At 36.6% G+C, this 21,792-nt stretch overlaps 2 protein-coding genes across 2 annotated transcripts in view; one reads left to right on the top strand and one right to left on the bottom strand.

The window, feature by feature from the left end:
• The first annotated feature begins 268 nt into the window (after positions 1-268).
• HSPA13 (heat shock protein family A (Hsp70) member 13) lies at positions 269-12,394 on the top strand. The gene is made up of 5 exons (XM_003819189.4): positions 269-355; positions 1,948-2,288; positions 5,089-5,302; positions 7,690-7,857; positions 9,227-12,394. The coding sequence occupies exons 1-5, from the start codon at positions 331-333 to the stop codon at positions 9,892-9,894; spliced, it is 1,416 nt and encodes a 471-aa protein (XP_003819237.1). The 5' UTR covers positions 269-330; the 3' UTR covers positions 9,895-12,394.
• An 8,335-nt stretch (positions 12,395-20,729) lies between these two features.
• The window catches only part of LOC100985670 (multidrug resistance-associated protein 1-like), a 92,821-nt gene continuing 91,758 nt past the window's right edge, over positions 20,730-21,792 (bottom strand). Inside the window, 2 exon segments of the mRNA XM_008972543.4 lie at positions 20,730-20,859; positions 21,285-21,482. Coding sequence (XP_008970791.4) covers positions 20,730-20,859; positions 21,285-21,482 — 328 coding nt within the window.

The following is a 21,792-nucleotide window of genomic DNA, read 5'->3' as shown; positions in this document are numbered from 1 at the left end:
CTGTTTTTCCTCAAGTAGGATCGCGGGACCACAGGTTTAATTATAAACGCCAGTCTCTCGCCACGGCGCTCCTCCCCCTCAGTCTCACTGGTCCTGCCGGCCGTTGCGTGGAAGGGGGACTCAGTCGTCACTGGCAGCGGTTGAATGGAGGCTCTTTGCCCCGCGCCCTCACGGTAGATGAAGTCCTTGCTTTGGTCAGAGCGATAGCTTCTCCGATTGGCTTAGAGCAAGCGGACTACATTTCCCAGGGGGCTGCGGGACTGCCGGGAGGAGTGGGGGCGGTGCCTCACGTCTGGTACAGTCACCACAAGCCTGTTCGGCGGGACTGTGATGGCCAGAGAGATGACGATCTTAGGTGGGTTCCCGGGGGTCCTTGTTGCTCTTGCGGACGTAGAGGCGATCTGAGGATGCCAGAGTGGGCGGGGGTGGTTGACTCACCTCCTGGATCTAGCTGGAGCAGCGGAAGGGGAGTCAGAAAGGTGACTTAGAGACGGTTTTCGGCTGTTCGGAGTGGATGGGGGCGGGGACGCCTCTAGGAGGGCCCCGGCCCTTGCAGGCCAAGGTAGGATAGACGGCGACCAGCTGTGTCCATCCCAGGGACATCAGGCTTAGGGAGGCGTTCCTTTCAACAGCACCTAGGTTTTTGAATTGACTGTTGAATTGGGGCAAGCTATGGAAGGCTGCGAGAACGTGCACCTCCAGGACCCCTTTGTGGAGGAAGGGGGAGGAGCTACATCCGGATCTGTCGGCTCAGGGATGCTGAATTTGGAGGGATTCAGGACTCTGATGTATAGCTCTATCGATGCTTTTTCCATCAAATCGGGTTTGGAATTACCTATCCCCCACCCACACACACACCCACCCCGCGTCTCCAAGGTGATGAAATGCTTCTGAAATGTTGCCTGTAACTGGAAGTGGAAAGTGGGATTCGCACTTGGTTTTATTTCTTTGAGTTATGTGTTGATGAGGATGAGCTAACAATTAGTAACACAGAGCCCTGAAAATTCATGTTTTGGGTCATATGTAATATGAGCGTCCGCTCATACACGGTGTATAACACAGCCTCCTGATACCAAATACGAGATTCATTAAAAACTAAAGGGGCATCTTTCTTCGCTTATGTTTACAATCTGCGTGGCATTTGTTCCTACTCTTTTTTCTTTTTATTTTAAATTAGTATTTGTTGGGCATCTGTTATTCCTGGTCTGGGGGATACAACAGTGAACGAAACTTGTCTTCAAGAAGCTTTCATAGATGTTGCCGTCAGGGTTGCCCACCTTTATGCTTCTTCTCCCCTAAATATTACCACTGCAAGAAGGATGTCCCTAGTTCATACTTAAATACATAAAAAGTTAACTATGTTCTGTTTTGAAGTGACAGTTTCATATCTAAGGAACTTTCAAAATCATTTTATCCCATTTATTCATTTCATCCTTTTGAAAGGGAAAAGGAGGTGAGATACGAGGAGAGAAGTTTAGACTTATAAAATAATAAAGTTTTTCTTGTGAGAATTTTAATAATGGAGCTTTTAAAAAAATGATAATCGAAGCTTTTTATAAAGCTGTAAAATCTAAATATCAACTGATCAAGAATATTAGATTATATCTGGCTTTTGCTCCAGATAAATGTTGTTTCTTGTCAGCATCTGCACAAATATTATTGAAATATTTTTACATTTTATTACATTTATTAGAGAATGACACAAACATACAGTTATAGGGGTTTTTGTTGTTTGTGTTTACTTCATTTTAAATTTTATTATAACCAGTTTACATTTTGAAAAACTTGCTGTCTGAGAGGAGTGCTATCTGCAGTCCTATAAAAAATTTTGAAATTTGTCTTTTTTAGCCTTGTTTCAACGAGTGATATTAAAGGGACTTTGCTACAGTAATTTAGTACATTGTACTAGTTTGATAAAATACATCTTTTAATTTTCCTTTATTTCAGGATCGGCTGTTTTGACTCTCCTGTTGGCCGGCTATTTGGCACAACAGTATTTACCATTGCCTACTCCTAAAGTGATTGGTATTGATCTTGGCACCACCTATTGTTCTGTTGGGGTGTTTTTTCCTGGCACAGGAAAAGTAAAGGTGATTCCAGATGAAAATGGGCATATCAGCATACCCAGCATGGTGTCTTTTACTGACAATGATGTATATGTGGGATATGAAAGTGTAGAGCTGGCAGATTCAAATCCTCAAAACACAATATATGATGCCAAAAGATTCATAGGCAAGATTTTTACCCCAGAAGAGTTGGAGGCTGAAATTGGCAGATACCCATTTAAGGTAAGTGATTAATCTAAAATCTATATTAATTTTAGTGTACTGTTTTAGTTAATGCTTTGGCTTCATGTCACGAAACATTCTATCTCGTCTAGTTTTATCTATTAATACATGAAAGTTCTGTTATCTCACATAACAAGAAATTCCACAGCAGCTATAGGATCAGTTAATCACTGACTCCATAATGCTAACAGGTACTTAAGGCCTTGCCATTTTCTTGCTGTCCCATCCTCAGCATGTCTTGCTTAGCTCTTTCAAGGTAGCAGGAATGTTGATGAAGCCCTGTGTACCATAGATAGATATTCTGTGTGTGTATGTGTACATATTTATATACATATAAAGAGAACATACCAGGTGTGCTATTTTTTGCTATTTAATATGTCATGGATAATTAATAGGGTCATGTCATTATCTTTAATGATTTTGTGGAATGACTATTCCATTATTAATTAGACTAGTCTCTAGCAGTGTACTTTTTTGTGGTTTTTCACTAATGTTGGAGATTCAGGTAATATCCTTGCACACTTATCTTTGTACACTTCTCTGAAAGTTTCCTAACTTGAATGCTAGAAGTCAAATTCATAGGTCAAATGTGTACGTTTTTAAGGCTTTTGATTTATTTTTCCGGTTTGCTCACCAGAAAGGTTATATGCTCTTAACCATAATTTTTTAGAGTGGCTGTATCTTCACTAGTTATTTTTTTTAATCTTTAACAGTCAGATAAGTGAAAAATAGTATCCTGTATTAATTTTTATTTCTTTTGATTTTTTTTAGTGAGATCAGAATTTTTAGAATTTTATTGATATTTTAATTTTCTTTTGTGGTCCATTTTTCTTTGTCCTTTTTTGTTTTTTTTTGGTGTGTTTTTCTTTTCCTTAGTGAGCTATAAAAGACCTTCATTATATGTTTTTGTTATCTTTTCCTTACCTTTTTTTTTCACTGATGTTTTTGAGCTGGATGTCAAAGTTTTAAATTTTTGATTTTAGACTCTTATCATGTTTACTATAGCCTATCCCATCCTATCCACTGCTACTTTTTTTTTCCCTCTTAATATGTTTATGTATTTGTTGGTTTGGATTTTGCTGCTTTTTTTTTTCTTTTAAACATTTAAAGCTTTTTTCCATGTGGAGTTTTTCTTGGAAGTTATGAAGTGAAATTCTAAATGAAGTGAAATTCTAAATGAATTAGTTTTTTTTTTTTTTTTTTTGACAGTCTCATTCTATCTCTCAGGCTGGAATGCAATGGCATGATCTCGGCTCACTGCAACCTCTGCCTCCCAGGTTCAAGTGATTCTCCTCCCTCAGCCTCCCAAGCTGGCATTACAGGCGTGTGCCACCACACCTGGCTAATTTTTGTATTTTTAGTAGAGACGGGATTTCACCATGCCGGCCATTAATTAGTTTCAAAATAGATAGTTGTATCAGTGCTGCTTATTGAATAAACCTAGCCATAAAAATTTTCAAATTTTTCATCCGTTTTCAAAGAAAAAAAAATTGCTCCCTGTATTTCTTAGGTTTATTACTTTGTTGTTTTTTGACTTCTTTTTTGGGATTCTTTATTGACTTACAATCTTTAATGAAAAAATCATCTAAAGCTATATATGCCCTCTGAATTACAGCTTTCGGTACGTTACTTATTGACCCAAAAACTACTTAATGTTTCTAAGTGATCTGATTTTTTTGTTGTTGCTTTTGTTTCATGTGGGCACTGATGGTTCTGGTATATTTGTATCTTAGTTTAATATTGTCCATGTAGCTTCTTTATGTTTTCCCCAGACTAGTGAAGTACTTTTTGGAAGGTCAGTTTTTCATGATGGAAACCTAACTATGAGGCCTAAAGTGAGAAAACATTCTTATAATTTCTTAGATTAATTCTGTTTTTTATTTATATTAATAGAATCTTGGTAAAACTAGGATAGTATTTTTTAGAGTTAAAATAGTTTTTTAAATGTACACCCACATTATCGGGGATAATGAGCTAATGCACAATACATGTTTTCATGGGAAATAAGAATGTAAATGAGATTTGATTCTTGGATAAGTACATAATGATGTACTAAAATTATTCTTGTTAATATGTACTAGAAAACTCTTTCAGCTATCCATTACTCTTAGAAACAAGAAATTTGGGAAAAAAAAGGGAAAAGATTCTGAGTTACATACTTGAATGAGCAACTTTTATTTCTTACATTTCATCATTCTTTCTTTATTCAGCAAAAATATATTGAGAATCTTTTGTGTTCTAGTAATGTGCTTGGTGATGAATTTTATTCTGCTGTTATTAAAAACTAGTGTGGGCCAAGCACGGTGGCTTTCACCTGTAATCCCAGCACTTTGGGAGGCTGAGGTGAGCGGATCACAAGGTCAGGAGTTCAAGACCAACCTGGCCAACATAGTGAAACCCCGTCTCTATTAAAAATACAAAAATTAACCGGGCATGGTGGCACGCACCTGTAGTCCCAGCCACTTGGGAAGCTGAGGCAGGAGAATCGCTTGAACCCAGGAGGCAGAGGTTGTGGTGAGCCGAGATCATGCCACCGCACTCCAGTGTGGGCAACAGAGCAAGACTCCATCTCAAAAAAAAAAAAAAAAGTAAAACTAATATGGATTCATTGTACAGATTTTAATGTATAACATTTAACAAGTTCTAATCTTGGTGAATGTACTAGATAGATTTCAAATGCATTTTTTGATTTTGTAAAGATAAGGGTAAGTTCTCATGAAGTCTAGTATTTATGTATATATGTATATCTGTATGCTTTTACTCTTTTATTTATTTACTTATTTGCAAATCCTATTCACAGGTTTTAAACAAAAATGGAATGGTTGAGTTTTCTGTGACAAGTAATGAGACCATCACGGTGTCCCCAGAATATGTTGGCTCTCGACTATTGTTGAAGTTAAAGGAAATGGCAGAGGCATATCTTGGAATGCCAGTTGCCAATGCTGTCATTTCTGTACCAGCAGAATTTGATCTAAAACAGAGAAATTCAACAATTGAAGCTGCTAACCTTGCAGGTAACAGTACCCTTGACTGAGATGCATTTTTCTCAAAATTGTGTTGGGTTGAAAACCTTCTGTAGTAAGGTTTACCACTTCCCAAACCACACAACCATAGTCAAAATAAACAAACTATATGGTAGGTGTATTAGGGTTCTCTAGAGGGACAGGACTGATAGTATATATGTGTATATGAAAGGGATTTTATTAAGGTGTATTGACTCACACTATCACAGGGTGAAGTCCCACAGTAGGCTGGCTGCAAGCTGAGGAGCAAGGAAGCCAGTCTGAGTCCCAAAACCTCAAAAGTAGGGAAGCCAACTGTGCAGCTTTTAGTCTGTGGCCGAAGGCCCGAGAGCCCTTGGCAAACCACTGGTGTAGGTCCAAGAGTCCAAAAGCTAAAGAACTTAGAGTCCGATGTTCAAGGGCAGGAAGCATCCAGCACGGGAGAAAGATGGAGGCCAGAAGACTCAGGCAGTCTAATCCTCCCAGATTCTTCTGCCTGCTTTTATTCCAGGCATGCTCTGGCAGCTGATTAGATGGTGCCCACCCAGATTGAGGGTGGATCTGCCTCTGCCAGTCCACTGACTCAAATGTTACTCTCCTTTGGCAATACCCTCACAGACACACCCAGGAACAATACTTTGCATCCATCAATCCAATCAAGATGATAATATTAACCATCAATGTAGGTAAAGTAGATAGATTTTTATACAGGTTTATAATTTTGAAAGCTCTGTAGCACAATATAAAATGTGTATGTAACAAGAACCAATCAGATGCTACAGGACAAAGGCTCAATGAGAAAATGGACACATGTTAGCAGTGAGGAATTCTTTCTTCTAAATTCCATTAATGTTAAGGTGAATATAATTTTTTAATTAAAATCTGAGATAGATCATTTAATGATTTAACATTTAATGCCATTGAACCAATATTGAGGGCCTTACTAAAAAAAGAAAGAAATCTTTGTTCTCATGGAACTTATGTTCTACCAGAGGGAAACACAGAATGAGCATAAAAGGTAAATTTAATAATGTTTTCAGCCTCTACATTACTGATATTTTGGGCCAGATAATTCTTTATTGTGGAGGACTGTCCTGTAAACTACAAAATATTTAACAGCATCCCTAGCCTCTACTCACCAGATGCTAGCAGCACCCTCCTCCACCAAGTGGTGACAATGAAAAATGTCTCCATATGTTGCCAGATTTCTTCGAGGTAAAATCCTGCCTTGTTGAGAGCCACTGATACAATGTATATCAGAAAGTAACCACTATGAATTAAAGAGCAGGCTAATGGGTCAAGGTTGCTTTTGGTGGTCAGGGGATGGATGACTTGTAGAATTTAAATAGGGTGATCAGGCAAACCTCATTGAGAAAGTAACATTTAAGCACGTTTGAAGAAAGCAAAATAGTTAACCATGCAGACGCATGGAGAAAGTGTGTTGTAGGAAGAAGAGATGGCCACTGCAACAGCCATAAGCTGGGAATTTGCTGGTACATAGAGGATAGGAAGTTGGTCAGTGTGGCCAGAGTAGAATAAGTGGTAAAATCAGAGAGCTGAAGTGAAGGGTGTTATGATGTCTGGAATAATTCTTTAGAGTTTGAATGTTGTCATAGCTCCTGATACATAATGCCATACTACTTTGCATAGCGCTCATAAGTATGGCATTTAGTTTAAAGCAGGAATTTCATTCAAAGAAACGTGATCTTCTACCTGCTCAACATAAGCCTCTTTAATTTCCATAGCACTTACTGATAGTATATAATGATTAAATTTTTTATTTTTTATTATTTTTTTTTATTATTTTTTGAGACGGAGTGTCGCTCTGCTGCCCAGGCTGGAGTACAGTGGCGCGATCTCGGCTCACTGCAAGCTCCGCCTCCCGGGTTCACGCCATTCTCCCGCCTCAGCCTCCGGAGTAGCTGGGACTAGGGGCGCCCGCCACCACGCCCGGCTCATTTTTTATATTTTTAGTAGAGACGGGGTTTCACCGTGTTAGCCAGGATGGTCTCTTGATCTCCTGACCTCGTGATCCGCCCACCTCGGCATAATGATTAAATTTTTATCGCTCATATATTCCAAAGTAGAATATGAATGTTAGAAAAGGCTGGGACACTTTTTGAAAATTAAGTGTTAATTAATAAAGAGTAGAATGACTTATTCCACTGAACCTTGGATTTTATTTTGTATTGTAATCTTTCAGAATAATTTTAAAGATAGCATTTAGAAGAGCCTATGTTTACTGTTCCCATTTCATGCTTCTGTTCGATTTGTGACTGCTCTCATTATTACTCAGTGGTGGAGTTCATGTCACAGAAGACACAAACATGCTGTAAGTGGGAAGAGATTACTTTATCACATCCTCTCATGAATTTTTCTTCCCTTAACCAATCTTACAGGACTGAAGATTTTGAGGGTAATAAATGAACCCACAGCAGCAGCTATGGCCTATGGTCTCCACAAGGCTGACGTCTTCCACGTCTTGGTGATAGACTTGGGTGGAGGAACTCTAGATGTGTCTTTACTGAATAAACAAGGAGGGATGTTTCTAACCCGAGCAATGTCTGGTAAGAAAAATGCAGGGAGAGGCTGGGCGCAGTGGCTCACGCCTGTAATCCCAGCACTTTGGGAGGCCGAGGCGGGTGGATCACGAGATGGGGAGATCGAGACCATCCTGGCTAACACGGTGAAACCCCATCTCTACTAAAAAAAAAAAAAAAAATACAGAAAAATGCAGGGAGAGTTGAAGAGGTTTGGGCAGTGCTTTCTTTAACATATCCAATGTGTAGTGCATCCTTTTTTTCCCCCAGAATTCTTTGACTTCATTTTGATAGTTTTCTGTATATGTAATTTTATACCACCATTTGTATATATTTACAGCAAAAAGTTAAATCTCAAAAAATGCTGGGCATCCTATAAGTCGCATAAATACATTGCCAGTTACCCAGTTATGGCTCACAGAGCCAGTAGGACTTTTCATGGTGATGGTGAAGAAAGGGAACAGAGGGAAGAAAAATTTCTTTAAAATGAAGGGTGATCAGTATATTTCATTTAATATGTTTTATAAAGTAGATGTCTTTAGAAAGTCTAATTGTATTTTTCCCTAGGAAATGATAGGATTATGCATTCTAAACCCTTTTTTAAACGTTTTTATTTTGTCGAATTTAGCTTAAGGGATTCAACCTGTTTGACACGTTGAGTTGTAAGTTACAGGTATTCTAACCTCTGCATTTTTTTTTCTCTTTTTCTAATCAAGTTAAATACCAGGAAATTATATTTCATTACTCTTTTCCTTTGAAATTATTTATCTAGTTTTCAGGTAGAAAAGTAGAAAGACCTTTTCAGGTCCTAATCAGGCAAGCAAAAATGAAAGGAAAAAAAGAGATTAAATACCTACTTTTTCATTATAAGAAGCATTTTCTTCTGTTGAGAATGACATTCAGTGTTTTTAAATAGCTACTTATAAGCCAATCTGTATTCTTAATCTCTATTTACTGAAAAATTATTTGATATTGTGAAGAGATACTTCCTTTTATATAATTTAAAATTTTGACCCTGATGTGCACTACTAGTTTTTAAATAGTACTTATTTGGGTTAAGATAGCTTTAACCCAGTCATTATTTTTTTAATTTTTATTGATTGATTTATTTTATAGAGGCAGGGTCTTGCTATGTTACCCAGTCTGGTCTCCAACTCCTGGCCTCAAGCAATCCTCCCACCTCAGCCTTCCAAAGTTCTAGGATTACAGGTGTGAGACACCATGCCCAGCAACACAGTTATTTTTAACCAGTCTCTGTATGAATAAAATTGTAATGATACACGAAACAGGGATTTGTTATTCCCAGAATATAATTTTTACATATACATAATAACATACGTGTATACATACACACATATGTGCATAACTATATTAAACTTTTTTATTTTTCACTCAGGAAACAATAAACTTGGAGGACAGGACTTCAATCAGAGATTGCTTCAGTACTTATATAAACAGATCTATCAAACGTATGGCTTCGTGCCCTCTAGGAAAGAGGAAATCCACAGATTGAGACAAGCTGTGGAAATGGTCAAATTAAATCTGACTCTTCATCAATCTGCTCAGTTGTCAGTATTACTAACGGTGGAGGAGCAGGACAGGAAGGAACCTCACAGTAGTGACACTGAACTGCCAAAAGACAAACTTTCCTCAGCAGATGACCATCGTGTGAACAGTGGGTTTGGACGTGGCCTTTCTGATAAGAAAAGTGGAGAAAGTCAGGTTTTATTTGAAACAGAAATATCACGGAAACTCTTTGATACCCTTAATGAAGACCTCTTTCAGAAAATACTGGTACCCATTCAGCAAGTATTGAAAGAAGGCCACCTGGAAAAGACTGAGATTGATGAGGTGGTTTTAGTTGGGGGCTCCACTCGTATTCCTCGGATCCGTCAAGTCATTCAAGAGTTCTTTGGAAAAGATCCCAACACATCTGTAGACCCTGACCTAGCAGTGGTAACGGGAGTGGCTATCCAAGCAGGGATTGATGGAGGCTCTTGGCCTCTCCAAGTCAGTGCTTTAGAAATTCCCAATAAGCATTTACAAAAAACCAACTTCAACTGAATTCTGCAGAAATAATGGTTATTTGTGATCGTGTCTGATGATCTCTTCCCATTTATCAGATTACCTTTTCCACAAAAGAAAGTCTCTAAAATATCACAGATTTACCTAGAGGGCAACATTTAGATACAGGAAAATTTTACATAGTGTTTTGTCTTAGGATTAGACATGACCAGATGGATCCTATTTGATTTTGGAGAGATACTATTCTAACAAATACTCTAAAATGATAAAATTGAGGTACAACTCTCTTACAAGAGTATGGATAACTGTATTTTCTGGATTCTGGAGGTTGATAACCATATGCACTTAACATTATATTCTATAAACATTAAGTAGTGCCAGTTATGAGATTCCCAGTTCTTACTAAATTGTATTAGCAGGAGCTGGTAATTACTTGTATTATCACATGTAACTAATAATTTGAACTATACTTGAAGGACCGTGTTGATGTCAGGTATTTACAGTGGTTGGAAGATAGCAGTATTATTAGCATAAGCTGCATACGTAATATTCAGTAACTGCCATATTATATAACAAATTTACATTCACAAATTCAGTATCCTGTTAAGTGTCATATTCTTGTAATCTGCATTCTCCAGGAGTTTTATGTGTTTAATAGATGAATTTATTTTATTTCTAAAGGTATTCAAATGTTTCAGCACCATATAGTAGAAATAACCAATTATATTCTAGTTCCTTTATGTCCTGTACATCATTCTCTGCTTGGATTTCCATTATTCTGTTTGGTTAGAGAATAAAATTGGTAATTGCATTTGAAGAATGTGTTAATGTCATAATAAAGCCATGATTGCTATCTTATTTTTGTTATCCAAGACCTTTGCAAACATTGGCAAATAGCATCAATTACCTACTGTATTTGTTTCTTTGTTTATATTTTCAGTAAGCCCTGGGGAATATGGCATGGAATTGAGCTACTAAATGGTTTTGGTTCCGTTTTACTGAGATTTTTCCTCATATTTAGTTTTGAATGAGGAAAATGTGCTCAATTATAAAAGCTGTGTTATTGTTTTCTATTATTATTTTTAAATAGCCACACTTGGACTCTTTTCAAACATTAGGTTAGTTTGTGATGAGAGCAAAAAATTTGTGAATACTGGAAGTAACGTGGAAATCTAATGTGGAAGCCATTGTGGCAAGGTTTCTACAAATCGGCATTTGTAGCAGAGTTGTTTGTTTTTGTTGTTTGTTTCCTTTAAGAAAAACCACAGGGACCAAGAAAGAAAATATAACAGTTTGATTTCTGTCATACCCATTGTATTTGAAGATATATGGATACAGATTATATATATATATACATATTTTCCTTAATAGAGGAATGCTTCATATTATTCAAAAATTATATCCTGGTCACCTTTTTTTGTTTTTTACTGTAAAGTATCTCTGCTTTATCCATTGCTGAATTTGATAGGATGTTGAATTGCCGGTCACCAAAAAAGGAAACTGAGCAAATTCATTTCAACAACATCAAAACATTTCAGCTTCTCATAGTAAAAAGCTGAATGTTACTCATATTTTTCATATCTAAAAAAAAAATTCTTAGCAGTGAAATTGCTGTTAAAACACAAATTTCAATCAAATACTTTTGTGTGTAGAAAATATCTATAGTAGGTAGATAGAAAAGTATAAAATGTTTGTTGAAGTATCTTATTTTAGAATGAATGGAGAAATGCCAAAGATGAATCCTTCACTGCATTATGAAAATATTTCACATGTTCTCTTGGACTTTATATAAATCTGTAATAGATTTTAGAATTGAAAAATTCTTTGTGAAGGTCTTCTAAAAGTGTTCCAATTTATCTCAAAATCTCCATATATAGGATCAGCTTAAAACGTAAAGAAAACCTTGAATTTCTCAAATGTTTGAGATGTTCAAGACAGTCTCTTAATCCATTAATGCTTTTGGAAACAATTGGCAAAATAGGGCAGGCAGCTAATCTCATGTCCTGAAGTTGGAATTTAAATAATTCCTATTTGCAAATTAAAATGACAGTGTTGGAATTTGGAGGCAGTAGTTGAGCATATTCTCTAGTATATAGCTACACCTTTAATAAAATGAAGGAATGTCTTCAATCATATTTTAGTGGGCTATTTATAAATAGTCTTGAAGTCAATTTAGTTTATTTATTTAAAAGATAATGCATCCTGAAAGGGATCATTTATGAATAACAATCTGAAGTCTTTTCATAAAAAAAATTAATAAACTTGTACATTTAGCCAGTGTTATTTGAAGTATGTAACTTTTAAAATATTAAGTGTCTTGTATGATTAGAATATGTGAATGAGTAACTTATTTTGTATCAGGAATGTTTTGGTACTGTGTTTTCACTCAAACCACTGACTTAACAGATACTGCTGTGTATAACATGTACTAAATATTACAGTTATTGTGCATAACAGATTGTTCCTCTTATATTTGTGTGTATACAGGCAATTCATGTTTTAATGTAAATAAATACCATTTTGCAGTTTGTTTTTTAAACTATGTACTTTTTCATTCAGGACTAGTCTGGAGTATACTTTTCAGGCATATAAATAAGAAAGTGAGGATGGAACTGATTTGATGCCAAGGCACTCAATCTCAGTAGCTGTTGCCTAGTTGTTCCCGAAATGTACATTTCTCTATATCCTTTCTATTGCTTATATGCTTTCCACTGACTTCTCTAATTTAGAAAAGACAACTTGTAGCATATGAACAGTATCTTCAGAATTCTAAATACTAATTCATGGCTTCTGACCACGATGGAGCCAGAAACTAAGCTAACCTAATCTAGCTAGTTAGTAAATAATCCTGCATAACAGGATTCCTTTGGTTGATGGTTAATAAATATTTCTCTAACAAAGTTTATATTAGTCTTTGGACAAAAAAACAATATATTAATTATGTTTTGCTTCTTTAAGAAACTCATTTGATTAATGTAATCTTCTAAGATGAGCCTTTAGGTAATGATAGTATACTTGACCTTGGAGAGACTCAAATATATGAGGAAATACAGCAATACTTCATATTTATCTTAATTAACAGATAGTGCCTCACTGAGGTAGGCAGCCTCTGATGTGGGACCCAATGATCCCACCTTGTGGAATTAACATCCTTGGGTAATCCTATTCTCTTGAATTTGGGCAAGAGATAATGACTCAATGCTAATGAATAATACGGCAGAAGTGCTGGGATGTCATTTCTGAAATTAGGTTTAAAAAAGATCAGCTTCCTTCTTGGATGCACCCTCTTGCTGGCTTTCTCTTTTGGATCCCAGCTGCCACGTAAAGAAGACCATGTGAAGAAGGCTGTTCTGGTGAATACAGGTGTAGAAAGACACCCTAGAAGATGAGAGGCCACATGGAGGCAGACAGGTACCCCCCACTGACAGGAGGCACGAATTTCCAGCTATGTGAGACAGCCTTCTTGAAATGAACCCTCCAGGCTTAGTAAGTCTTGAGATGATGCAGCCACAGTTGACTAGTTGAATCCACCTCATGAGAGACCTTAATTCTTGTTTTGGCAAGAATTATAAACAGTTTGCCTTCCATAATTCTTGTTTTGGCAAAGAATTATCATTCATTTCTGTTATTTTAAAGTTCTGTTTTTTTTAAAGTACTTTGGATTAATTTGTTACACAACAGCAGATAATAGAGTTCTTACTATGGCACTGCTCTAAAAACTTTACTAATACTAATCAATTTAGTTTAGTTCTAGCCACCATTTGAGTAGGTACTATTATCTGCATTTTCAAATAGGGAAATTAAGGCATAGACGTGTTAGGCAGTTTTCCCAGGATTACAACTATTAAGTGAGAAAGTCGGGATTCAAATCCAGTCTATGCTTGCAATCCCAGTGCTGCGCTGCCTTATCCATTACAGAATACAATCCCATAGTACCTTTTCTGTTCTGTTACCAAACCTGGATAGTATCCATGTAAGACCTCTTATTTACCAGCTAATGTTAACATTGGAGATTTATGCTTGTTATTCCTTTACGTTTTCAACAAGCAGGTTTAGAATGTATAGATTTCTTAAATACAAAATGAAATCAATAGCACCTATTTCACCTGGTTTTTGTAAGTGTCTGGCACATAGAAAGTGATAACGATTAATACATATGGTAGATACAGAAATGAACAAAGTTCAGTGACTGTCAATTTTATGTGGGTTTTTTAATTGGTTGATTGAGATGGAGTATCGCTCTGTCTCCCAGGCTGGAGTGCAGTGGTGCGATCTCAGTTCACTGAAGCCTCCACCTCCCAGGTTACAGCAATTCTCCTGCCTCAGCCTCCTGAGTAGCTGGGATTACAGCACGTGCCACCACATCCAGCTAATGTTTGTATTTTTAGTAGAAACAGGGTTTTGCCATGTTGGCTGGGCTGGTCTCGAACTCCTGACTTCAGGTGATCCACCTGCCTCGGCCTCCCAAATTCTAGGATTACAGGAATAAGCCACCACACATGGCCTTATGTGGGTTTATTAAGGATGCCATGAATAGGTTAGATTCCCCAATATCATCAGAACTTAATTCAATGGGTCTAAAATTTCTGTAAATTATTGAGAGTTCTTCTGACGAACTATGAAAAAAAATTGCTTTGGTAAAGCATTTGCTTTGTTTTGACAAGAATTATAAACGATTTGCCTCACATTAAGTTATTTGGATTTTAAAGCAGGAATAAGTGCAGTTTGTTTGATACCTCATTGAATTACCTATTAATTGGCCTACCTAAAATACCTAAAAAATTTCAAATGCTCTAACACTTGTAACTCTGTAACTTATTTTATATATATTATATGTATACATATATATGTGTGTATGTGTATGTATGTAAAGCTAATATGATAAAAACACATTTTTTTTCTGTTAAGAGTTCATTCACCTTAAATTACTTAACATGGACTGTTGGAAACTGGAAACTGGGTCTCAATTATTAGGTGTAATCAATACCCTTCCTCTGTCTCCCAAGTTGCTAAACTAATAAGATAATTTTGACATGATTGAAAAGTTCTTTGAGTAGTTGTTGCAGATCCTGCTAAATGCTATCACAATATTTATTCTATTCATGCTTACTTCTGGACCCCACTTTTATTTGGAGCAGCAATATCCCTACTTCAAAAACTATATTTTCCAACTTCCCTTGCAGCTAGGGATGGCTCTATGACATAATTCTGGCCAATGAGATATAAGCATAAATCACTAGGTATAAACTCGGGCTTTTTAAAAATCTATACATCTGGATTGTACAAACATCTGCTCACCATTCATTTCTCCTTCTTGGAATGCAGACATGATACTGGAGATAGCAAGGGGTTTGCAACTACTAAGCAACAAACATGCTGTGGATGTCTGAAACAAAGATAGGTACAGCCCAGGTGATATGGAGCCACCTTAACCAACTTTGTACTCTCTATTTTGGGACTTCCTTCTACCTGAGAACAATAAGCTGTGTGGTTGTTTACGCTTCTTGTTTTACTTCTTTTCATACTTGTACTTTTCAATTTATGACCCTTACGTAGTTAAACATTTGGGCACATTGTCCTTTGTTGGACTTCTGCTTCTGCCCAAGATGGAATAAAAGAAAACTGATTTTCCTCCTGCCTGTATTAACTAAAAAGTCAAACAGAATATATGAAACAACACTTTTTAAGACCTTATGTATCATGACTAATAATACTTGTTTGTTACTTCTCCAATATCATAGACAAGTATGGTAATATAGGTCAAGCAGTAAGAGGTTCTGTAAAATCTGGAAATGTTGCACAAATGCTCACGACAGAAAGCCAGAAGCAGATGTTCACAGGACATTAGTGGTGACTGAAGCTGTACTCATATTTATGCCTAGTTCCTTTTGCCCTCCATTGTCTTGCATTCTAAATCATTCATCTTAGTCTTCATCTTGATCACCACATTATTTCTACTGTGTACATCAGAGTTTAAAAAGGCCATAAACCAGTCACCACAAGCGCATTAATGAAGATCTGAGTTGTTTAAACATGAATTCAAAAACTGATCCTATGTCACTTTCCTTGGCACACAAAAAAATGCATATGTGTTATTTTCTTTCTAAATGTTTGAAGCAAATTTATCAAAAATAATTTTCTATTTATGATCTATTTTACGTTTTCCTCGTACGCCTATTCCTTTTCTCTTTTTGCAGCATTATTGAGATAAACAAAAGGTTACTACCTTTGGGCAACAATGATAACTAAGCTCAGACTGGGCATTCTGAAAATAACTAGTGAGGAACCTGGGTTACCTGGATAGCAATCATCCAGAAGCCAGTAACTCTTTATATGGTTCAGACCCATTACCTCGGCCCATTAACTCAGCAGCATAGCAGACACTTGAACTACCAATAGCCTTCCTTTTCATAAGAAGATTTAGCGACATGTCGATAACAGTACAGCCAGAAGTTCTTACTTCCTGTATTTAAAAATGATCTGCTTGCATCCAGGAAAGTAGGAAAAGAGAACTAGAAGGAGCTAGAAGAAGCTCCTAACTGCTGCCTCCTCATATTTGCTTGATCTCACTGAGACAATATTAGGCATCACGGAGGCCTATATCTTCTTTGAGTCTCCAGTTATCCCAAGGTTGCTGTGTATAAAATAGGCTTTTATAAACTTTTTGCAGTTTTTATTTACTAAAGAGTGTGTCCTGGGATGGGCGCGGTGGCTCACACCTGTAATCCCAACACTTTGGGAGGCCAAGGCCAGCGGATCACGAGGTCAGGAGATCCAGACCATCCTGGCTACCACAGTGAAACTCCATCTCTACTAAAAATATAAAAAATTAGCTGGGTGTGGTGGCACACAGATGAGGCAGGAGAATCACTTGAACCCAGGAGGCAGAGGTTGCAGTGAGCTGAGATTGCATCACTGCACTCCAGCCTGGGCAACAAAGCACGACTCTGTCTGGAAAAAAAAAAAAAAAAAGGAGTGTGTCCTGGCATGGTGGCTCATGCCTGTAATCCCAGAACTTTGGGAGGCCTAGGTGGGCAGATTACCTGAGGTCAGGAGTTCGAGACCAGCTTGGCCAACAGGGTAAAACTCCGTCTCTACTAAAAATACAAAAATTAGCCAGGCATGGTGCCACATGCCTATAATCCCAGCTACTAGGGAGGCTGAGGCAAGAGAATTGCTTGAGCCCAGGAGACAGAGGTTACATTGAGCCGAGATTGTGCCACTGCACTCCAGTCTGGCTGGCAGAGCAAGACTCTGTCTCAAAAAAAAAAAAAAAGTGTGTTCTATGATGTGATTTTGTAAATATGAGACTACAGTTATAAGGAACAATGAGTGTTGGTGTTTAAATAATAGCCAATATGTTATTCAATGTTTTTTATATGCTAGACACTGTCTTAAGTGATTACATGTATTCCATGATTTAATTTCCAAAGCATACTTAGGAGGTAAATAGAATTATGACTCCCAAATAAACACAGAGAAATATGTTAACTTACTCAAGTTTATACAACTATTAAGCGGTTGAGTTGGGATTTCACATAGGTATCCTGTCTTGAGATCCTGAACTCTTATCTACTATGTTTTTGCATTCTAGCTTTTAAATTTTCTTTTAAAAGAAAGTCCCTTTAGATCAGGTAGAACTATTCATTATTTATATGCATATTAAAATGCAACATTAAGTTTTCTAAACCCTTCTGTATCCAAGCTATGTTTAGAAGTAAATGAAATTGCCATTATTCAGCCATTTTTTGACCTACAGAAATGACTATTTTATATGGTCCAACCTAATACTATATTTAAAGAGGCATGGATCCCACCCCCACCAGAAGCTTTGATTTTATTTAGTATGCTTACAAAGATACTGGTTTAAAATCCTGTTTTTTAAAAGATTTTGAAATTTTTCGAACTACAGACTGTTTTTTAGTGATTCCTCTGGAATGAGACATCTTGGTAGAGAAGTAGAAAGAGCATCATCAGCTATGTAGTCACGTAAACCTGGATTCCGGCTCCTCTTGGAATCTTAATATCGTATTTGGTAAAATAGAGCAGATAATTCCTTTCTTATATTATTTAGTGAGAATTGAAAGTGACACATGTTCCAAATATATTGCACATTACCTGGCACATTGTGGGCTTTCAATAATGAACATTCTCATTATCCTCAAAGAAAGCAACTTAATGTTACATAGGATTTTTCTCTATCAGCTATGGTAAATATTTTGTCTATTGAAATTTATCATTATTTTATGAATCTATTTTGAAGTTATAATCTTTAAACAAATCATACAATCATAGAATAACCTTTTTTATTACAAACGTGCTACCTCTCTGTAATCCAATCATTTTGAGTGCTTTGTACTTTGCTTCTAGTGTACATCAATAATTGAACAAGATTTATGTACATAATTGAAATAAGAATAAAATATTAATTTCTTAAAACAATAAAATTATCTGAATAACTTTGATTTAGTCACTTTTTGTGTTTTTTACTTTTGCTTTTCTTTTACTCTGTATTACATATGAAGATAATGTATATCTGTATATATATGCAGAAAACTACACATATTCTAAATATGCAGATTGATGAACATTCACAAACTGAACGAGTGCTCAGATTCACTTCAAGAAACAAAATGCTACCATTAATCCAGAAGTCTACCTTGTGTACCTTATTATAACCCTCCCCACCAAGGATAACCAGTATCCCAACTTCTAATAGTATAAATTAATTTTTCTTTTAAAAAAATTATATAATTAGAATCATGGAGTCATATAGCAATATTCTTTTGTGGCTATTTCACTCAACATTCTTTGTGAGATTCACCAAATTGCCTAATGTACACAGTAGCTGTTGTACATTCATTCTCATAGCTAGATAGTATTCTATTATGTGAATATACCACAATTTATCCAGGTTACTGTTGATTTCCCATTAGATTTTAAAATTATTCAGCTTCTCTGATTTACTAAAATTATAGGAGTAGGGAGCTAAAACATCTTTTAACTCATATGAATGAAATATTTTGATTCCTTTCTTAATAGAATTCAACAGCTATTTATTCAATGTTTACAAAGCACTTCAGGGATTGTAAAGACAGGACGACACTTCAAGTAGCTTACATCCTTAAGGGAGGAGACTTTAGATAATACAAGTTTTCTAGTTTAAGGCAACTTTTCATAATTGCCCTTAGGAAATAAAGCAAGGTTGTACAGGGCTGCATACAGAGGAAGAAAGGAGGACAAAAGAAATGGTTGATGGGCTTTAAAGAACATGTTAAACTATTTTATTAAAGTCTTCTTGAAAGAAAATCCTATTGAAGTTTAAAGACTTTAAATTTGAAGGGCAATTCAGAGACATAATGTTGCTTCCTTTAAATAAAGCTACTAAAGAAAAAGCCCTTCAAAATCTGATTAGGACTACAAATCAACAATCCTCTCATAAATGTAATAAAATATCTCACTGAGGTTGATATATTAACCAAAAAATAATGTTCCAAAGAAAATATTAGGTTTTTTCTTCACTCAAAGGTAAATAGTAAAAATATAAAACATTATAAACAATTATAAAATTCTGTTAATATATAATTACTCTTTCCAAAAAGCAGCTGACTAGCTTATTTTTTTCTGTGATTCCTTCATCATTTCATAAATTATACAATAGCTCAAAATATATTTTTAAAACTTATTTGTTTTCATTTTTTTTTAAAGATGGGGTGTCTGTCACCCAAGCTGGAGTGCTATCGTGTATCATACCTCACTGCAGACTTGAACTCCTGGGCTCAAGCAATATTCCCATCTCAGCCTCCTGAGTAGCTGGGATTACAGGTGTGCACTATCATGCCCGTCTCATTTTTTTCATTATATTTACTTATTTTTTGTAGAGACAGGATCTTGCTTTGTTGCTCAGGTTGGTCTCAAGTTCCTGGCTTCAAGCTATCCTTTCACCTCGGCCTCCCTAAATGCTGGGATTATGAGTGTGTGCCACAGTGCCCAGCCCACATCTATTTATATATAAATAAGTACTTATACTCTAAAATGTCTAGCTATTCATTCTACAAACTGATGTTTCACATCAGTTATGTGAAAGGAACTATGCTAGGAACATAACATACAAGGATGATTAAAACTGGGCACCTGCCTTCAAGGGGAAAGCAGACTTTAAAATGGAGTATGAGCCCTGCCATGATAAAGGTATGCACATGGGGCTAATGAAAGCACAGAAAAGGGGCGTCTAGATCACACTGGAGGGCAGAGGGGAAGATCGGGGGACACATTGAGAAGGGAACTCCCAAGAGAAGTCGGGGACTTAAAGGACAAGTGGCACTTGGCATTTTGGCCAATGTGAATAAGGTAAGCACGAATGGAAGAGGGAAATCTAGGTACAGCCCAGGATGGTTACAAACTGTGGTGATGGCCGGGGGCCGTGGCTCACCACCTGTAATCACAGCACTTTTGGAGGCCGAGGCGGGCAGATCACCTGAGGTCAGGAGTTTGAGACCAGCCTGGCCAACATGGCCAAACCCCAGCTCTACTAAAAATACAAAAATTAGCTGGGCATGGTGGCAGGTGCCTGTAATCCCAGCTACTCGGGAGGCTGAGGCGGGAGAATCGCTTGAACCCGGGAGGCGGAGGTTGCAGTGAACTGAGATCAAGCCATCGCACTCCAGCATGGGCAACAAGAGCAAAACTCCATCTCGAACAAATAAACAAACAAAAACAAACAAACAAACAAAGAAACTCTGGTGCCTATGAGTGTGTGTGCCAACTCATAGCAGCGGCCTGCCCTTGTGCATTTCTCTTCTGTCTTTGCTTTTTAAATACTAATGCACTGTAGTGTTTTTTTACTAGGCAAATTAACATACAGCTAAAGTAATTTATTTTTTTGTCACTGAGTCTTGTGTTATTCCAGCGTCCGTTGTCATTTCATAGAAAAGTCCTTTCTGACGTATCAAATTCTGAGGTGCTTCGAATTCCACAATGCTTCCTGAATCTAGAACATGCACCCTGAAATGTGAAAAGAATAGTGTCAGATAACATACAGTCTTCCACCTCACATTTTATTGGTCCTGCTAATATAAAGTTTAAACTATTCTATGAGTTATTTCAGTACAAAATATAGGTGCTAGTTAATTCAGGAACTATATCAAGTTCTCTAATAATTATTCTTTTACCTTTAACTTTTTCTTCCAATTATTTTGGAAAATACCTTCTATATATATCATTATCTATATCAAGTTTTCTAATATTCTTTTAGCTTGAACTTTTTCTTCCAGTGATTTTGGAAAATACCTTTTATATCATTAGGGAAAATTTTGTATCTCTCAGCATAGATATAATTATTTATGACCGGCATGTAATCAGTGTGTTTCATATGCCCAATATTTATCTTGGCAGAAATGATTTTATTTCTGAAAAGAAAGAAAGCACACTTGTCTGAATCAATGATAGATTGCAGTCTGTGAGCAATGGTCAGGATGATGCAATCAGAAAACTCCTTCCTGATTGTGGTCTGCACCAACTTGTCCATCTCAAAGTCAATGGAGGCTGTTGCTTCATCCAAGATGAGAATTTTTGTTTTTCGAAGCAGAGCACGAGCTAGACAGACCAGCTGCCATTGTCCCATGCTGTTAAAATAATAATAATAATAATTTCAACAATGGACTTTATGGTAACACACTTCATGTTTTAAAATTCTGATGATACTGCTATTCATTCTTTTTCTCACCCACAACTTCATTTGTTCTTTTATTCAAAAAATATCTCTTGAGGGAGTGCCAGACTTTAGACCAATGAGCAAAACAGACAAAAATCTCTGTGTAGCAGATACATTCTCATGGGGACACAGAAAACAATAAGCAAGATAATTGAGTAAAAAGCATAGTAGGAGGGGTATATGAGTACGGCGCAACATTATATGCAGTAATTCCATGGATAATA

The sequence above is a fragment of the Pan paniscus genome, chromosome 22 (assembly GCF_029289425.2).
Source record: "Pan paniscus chromosome 22, NHGRI_mPanPan1-v2.0_pri, whole genome shotgun sequence".
Lineage (NCBI taxonomy): Eukaryota > Metazoa > Chordata > Mammalia > Primates > Hominidae > Pan > Pan paniscus.
Note: the sequence above shows the minus strand (reverse complement) of the source record. Positions and strands in the feature narration are given on the sequence as shown.